At 56.9% G+C, this 5,643-nt stretch overlaps 1 protein-coding gene across 1 annotated transcript; it reads left to right on the top strand.

Moving 5' to 3' along the window:
- The first annotated feature begins 432 nt into the window (after window positions 1–432).
- On the top strand, window positions 433–4,894 carry Foxf2 (forkhead box F2). The gene is made up of 2 exons (XM_021181032.2): window positions 433–1,609; window positions 4,731–4,894. Exons 1-2 carry the CDS (start codon window positions 433–435, stop codon window positions 4,892–4,894), a joined length of 1,341 nt encoding a protein of 446 aa, XP_021036691.1.
- The last annotated feature ends 749 nt before the right edge of the window (window positions 4,895–5,643 follow it).

Below are 5,643 nucleotides of genomic sequence, written 5' to 3'. Positions count from 1 at the left end.
GGGAGGGAGCGAAGCTGCCGCGGGGAGGGCGCGCCAGGGAGGAAGTCCAAGAGACAGAGAGAGGAGCACTCCTGAAAGAAGACGACGGGCTAGTCCCCGGGGTCCGCGCTGAGGTCTTGGCTCTAGAGCGCAGCTGTCCGGCTCTGGGCAGCGTCGCCTCGGTGGCTTAGGAGACGGTTGCGCAAGGAGCGGGCCGGAGGCTCGGAAGAGGGATGCGCGGGGCGTTGCCTCCGACCGGTCGCCGCCGCCGCCGCCCGAAGCCCCAAAGGAGCTGAGGGAGGCGACGCCGAAGCGCTGGCCCGCAGTGGCCCGGGCTGCAGCGCGGCCGGCGCAGTAGGGCATTCGCCCGGTTTGTGGACCGACCCGGCTCCGGCGCCGCCGATCCCGGTCCGGGGTCCGCCCCCCAGGCCCGGCCTCGTTCCTGGTTCCCAGATGAGCACCGAGGGCGGGCCTCCGCCACCCCCGCCGCGCCCGCCGCCTGCCCCACTCCGCCGCGCGTGCAGCCCGGCGCCCGGCGCGCTCCAGGCCGCCTTGATGAGCCCGCCACCCGCCGCCACCCTGGAGTCCACTTCGTCGTCGTCATCATCATCCTCTGCCTCCTGTGCCTCGTCCTCTTCTAACTCCGTCAGCGCCTCGGCCGGTGCTTGCAAGAGTGCAGCTAGCAGCGGCGGCGCGGGCGCCGGGAGTGGGGGCACCAAGAAGGCGACCTCGGGGCTGCGGCGGCCGGAGAAGCCTCCTTACTCGTACATCGCTCTCATTGTCATGGCCATCCAGAGCTCGCCCAGCAAGCGCCTGACGCTCAGTGAGATCTACCAGTTCCTTCAGGCGCGCTTCCCCTTTTTCCGTGGCGCCTACCAGGGCTGGAAGAACTCCGTGCGCCACAACCTCTCGCTCAACGAGTGCTTCATCAAGCTGCCCAAGGGCCTTGGGCGACCTGGCAAGGGCCACTACTGGACCATCGACCCGGCCAGCGAATTCATGTTTGAGGAGGGTTCGTTCCGCCGCCGGCCGCGCGGCTTCAGGCGGAAGTGCCAGGCTCTCAAACCCATGTACCATCGCGTGGTGAGCGGCTTGGGCTTCGGGGCCTCGCTGCTGCCCCAGGGCTTCGACTTCCAAGCACCCCCGTCGGCGCCTCTGGGTTGCCACGGTCAGGGCGGCTATGGTGGCCTTGACATGATGCCCACGGGCTATGATACAGGGGCAGGTGCTCCGGGCCACGCGCATCCACACCACCTCCACCACCACCACGTCCCCCACATGTCGCCCAACCCGGGCTCCACCTATATGGCCAGCTGCCCGGTGCCCGCAGGTCCTGCGGGCGTCGGTGCGGCAGCGGGTGGCGGTGGTGGCGGCGGGGACTATGGGCCGGACAGCAGCAGCAGCCCTGTGCCCTCATCCCCGGCTATGGCAAGCGCCATCGAGTGTCACTCGCCCTACACTAGCCCTGCGGCACATTGGAGCTCGCCTGGCGCTTCACCTTACCTCAAGCAGCCGCCTGCCCTGACGCCAAGCAGTAATCCCGCGGCCTCTGCTGGTCTGCACCCCAGCATGTCTTCCTACTCGTTGGAGCAGACCTACTTGCACCAGAACGCCCGCGAGGATCTCTCAGGTAATTAAGAGCGCCAAGGCTGGCTGCAAGCGGAGCCTCTGAGAGCCTCTGAGGGCCAGGGCTACTGCACCCTCGGTCCTCAATGCTGGGTGGATGGGCGGGGAATTCGGTTCCCTATTTCTGAGTGAGAGAAGGGGATTTGATCTTGTACCCTTCTCTGACGCTCTGGGCCTGTTGGTGGACCCCAGAATTCCCAAATTGAAGAAGGGTGGTGCCAAGTCCTAACTCTCTTGGCCTTCATTAGGACACTGTGGACTTGCTCCCACTTAGGTCAGACTCAGCTCTGAAAGAAGGCCTGTGACCTTTGGAGACCTTGGTCGAGGAATTGGGTCTGGATCATTTCGTTTCCCCCTACTCTTTTCAAAGTCCATTTTGCTTGGCGTTAGTTCCTATAGGAGATGACAGAAAGGGAGTTCTGTATGAAGCAGAGCAAGGGAGAAAGAGTTCTTACCTGAGCAGGTAATGACAGGAGATGGTAGGGAAGAGGAGAGAGAAAAGCAGAGCAGAATTCCAAGGGCGTTGCTAGCGATAGGAGGAACCAAGGTGTTGAGGAATCTTGGACACACACAGACACACACACACACACACACACACACACGCGCGCGCGCGCGCGCGCGCGCGAATGTACTGTAGATCTAAGAAATTGACTCAAGTTTGTCCTGGGCATCAGGGCATAGGTACCCTGGTGTGATCCCCCCTCCCCCAGGAAATGTGTCCAGAGGCCACTTGCAGTGTGGTTGGTTTATATTGTGTGGGTTGCAGATTATGAAAATTTATTGACTTGTGAAAAGTGGTTGGCTGGTGTAGGGAGAGGAGGGGAGTGCAGGAGAGAATTTTGTGTTTGTATGGCTTTATCTACAGGATAAAGATAAATCCTGATTAATCGCCCCCCACCCCCGCCCCAGGCTCCCATAGGGATGCAGATTGAAATTTGGGAGCCTGTCTGTCAAGGGCAAAGCCCAAAGGTGCCCTCTCCCACGTCCATTTGCCTCCCCATCAGAAAATGCACAGGCTGATGCATGCCTTCGTGTGTGTGTGTGTGTGTGTGTGTGTGTGTGTGTGTGTGTGTGCGCGCGCGCGCGCGCGCGCGCGCCACAGGAGCTGGGGGGGGATAGAGAAGCCAAGAAACAGCACAAGATCTTGGAGAAATTTCCCAAATAAGCCTTTTAACTGGGGGTCTCAGAGGTTAACCAAACAAAGACAGTCTAGGCAGGACCACACGGGAGAGGATTTTAGGCTGACTTAACCCACAGAGAACAGAGTCTCCTTCAATTTTATGGGAATTTCAACAAGTAACCAATACAGATGACCCTCTCTCTTATTCCCCACCCCACCCCCACCTCCTGCCCTACGGGCTAGCTGTCAGTCTCCCTCCTACACACTGAACTGCATCCTATGCCTTCCCCCTCCTTCTCTAGGCCTACCGCTCTGGCCCTGTCCTCTGTCTTTCCCTTTGGATACCTTGAGCCCAGGCTTTCCAACTGCCAGGAAACTATATTCTAGGAGAAACAAACAAGCAAACAACAAGCAGCAAAGACGTTTCTGACCTTTTTATTAGGTTCATGTCCCATCCCACACACTCTAAGCCATACGTGAAAACCCCCAAACTCCGTGGCTATGATAGCCAAGGCAGGCCTCCGATCTCATGTTCTCCTGCCCATCAGGATGAGCCTTCCTCACAAGCAATAGCTTAGTCCAACTTGGTCACGGTGCCATGTAATCCTCCCTTCCTAGAATATTATTCCGGTTTTGTCACCTCCAGTAAAGACCTTGTCAAGGGGCTTACAAAGAGCACTGCGTTGTACACGGGGACCCTGCAGGGCCTGGTTCCGAGTGCTGCCCACACGACTGAGGCCCACTGAAACTGGAAGGTCCTTGGAGCCCTGGCATGGCTGAAGCCACGGCCCAAGGACAACTGAACAAAGCTCCCAGAACACACATCGCCATGCACACAGCACGACCCCTCCTCCCGCCACACACTCGCACGCGCCGGGCCCCCCACTTTCTAACAGGATAACGGAGGTGGCACCGCAGGGCGGCAGCGGCTATGCGCTCATCTCAAAGCCCTGTGGGCTTCTCTAGCCAGCTGTCTGTGCTCCCTCGCGCCTCAATAGGGAGCAGGCAACTGCCTGGGACCAGGGAGGCGCGAGTTCTGATATTCTCTGGTGGCTTCGTTGGCAGTGAAGGATCTGATCGATTGTCCCACGCGTTCACCTGGGTCGCTTCTCCAGAGCCGAAACGCCCCGAATGGTCCCACTTTGCCACAGAGGCGGAGTCACACCCGCTGCTGAGCGGCCTAGTAGCTCGATGGGTGTCCGCCGAAGGGCTTACACGTCGCCGGTCGCACATAAGCTTTTCTTCAGGTTACAGTAGTCTCACTGAGGGCGACACAGGCGTGCGTCTGGTGCGGGTCACGCCAACCGGGTGCGTAGAGGAAGTCTTGGTAAAGCCTGCCCCTGTGGCAGAGATGCGCACTGATCGCACGAGCCGACTGCTCCTCCTCGGAGCGGAGAAAGCAAAAGCAAAAGTGGTTCGCAGGTTGACACTGAGAAGGACCGGCTCAGGTCGTGGACAACCGCTAGACACAAGCTTTCCCCGGGAGCCACCAATTCCCTCGGGTACTCCTTGTACGGCTAGATACCGCGGCTAAAGAGCACCTCTTGTCCCATCCAAGGCAAAGGGTTTGAAATCTAGAAGATGCCTGCTGCCTGTGGTTGGGAGGGGGCTGCCCTCTTCTCTCCCCCTTCTCAGGCCCTTTCTTCTCTAAGGTATTTTCTTTGTCATCCTCTGTGGACGAAGGGGGTAGCACCCCCCCCTTCCCGGCTTCTTGAGACAGAAAAATTAGGTACAAAAACCAGAGGCAATGGCGCCAAGTGTCAGCGTGCGGGTGCCGAGTGCAGCCTGGATCCAGGCCTGGCAGAGAGGTCTCCCAGCACAAGAGAGGGATGTGGGAATTCACGAACAGATTACCTCTCAAGGCCATACACCCTAAGGCCACCAGCTGCCTTTACACCCTCAGTCAAAAATAACACAAATTAATGGAAAATTTCAAAGTAATACTAATACTCCCCACCATCAGCTGGGTGACTTTCACTGAAAAGATTTTTTTTTCTTCTTTCAGTCGGGCTGCCTCGTTACCAGCATCACTCCACTCCAGTGTGCGACAGAAAAGATTTCGTCCTCAATTTCAATGGCATTTCTTCTTTCCACCCTTCCGCTAGTGGCTCTTATTATCACCATCATCACCAGAGCGTGTGCCAAGATATTAAGCCCTGTGTTATGTGAATGGACAGAGGCCTTGAAGGCCACTCTGCTCTCCCTCTTCAGCCTTCTCCTCCTCTCCCCTCCGAGAGGGGCAGCCAGGAACTGCAAGGGACTCACACTGTGCACGCTGGATAGCGAATAGCAGTAAGTAGCACACCCATCACTTAGACAAATACCCAAGGGAGTCCTGCTCACCGATATTTGCCCCGGCCCCTGGAAGAGGAAACCTTTCGAAAGGCAATATACCAGAAGAGCGACAGACAGAGGAGGTTACTACATGGAAGACATATGTTACTGTGTGGAGGACATAAAACTTTTCAGTTCTGGGGTGGCCATTGCATTCACTAATCAGGGTCTGAAAAGGGAGGGGTGTGTGTGTGTGTGTGTGTGTGCGCGCGCGCGCGCGCTTGTGCTTTTCAAAATTGCAGTGCTAAAAGCACACAATTTCAAGAAAGCCTTCTCTAGTTCCCTGGCTCAGTAGGACATTTCTCCCACCCACCCCCCAGTCCCCCAACACTCCCTTCTTCGGATACAGGTGCCAAAGAACATTGTGAAGAAATGAAGAACCGATAGTCTAGTTTAAGAGAGTGGCTCTCAGTATTGCGACAGTACATTTTTACAAGGTTGTTTTTCTACCACCGTATTTTTAAACTATTTTTATGATCTTCGTATACTCACACTTCGCTTGTATTGTAAAAGGAGGGTATATTTGCACTTATGTATACTTTTACAGTTTGCCAAGATATTTTGATGTAAGTTTTTTTTTTTCA

Source organism: Mus caroli, unplaced genomic scaffold (assembly GCF_978045245.1).
Source record: "Mus caroli unplaced genomic scaffold, Mus_caroli_1 scaffold_15, whole genome shotgun sequence".
In the NCBI taxonomy this organism is placed as follows: Eukaryota; Metazoa; Chordata; class Mammalia; order Rodentia; family Muridae; genus Mus; species Mus caroli.
The sequence above is the reverse complement of the archived record's forward strand: the minus strand, read 5'-3'. Positions and strand labels throughout refer to the sequence as shown.

Excerpts from the sequence above, each read along its gene's own strand:
- Foxf2 (XM_021181032.2), top strand. The coding sequence starts at position 433 with ATGAGCACCGAGGGCGGGCCTCCGCCACCCCCGCCGCGCCCGCCGCCT. Across the intron at positions 1,610-4,730 it reads CGCCCGCGAGGATCTCTCAG|TCGGGCTGCCTCGTTACCAG; the intron begins GTAATTAAGAGC and ends TTCTTCTTTCAG.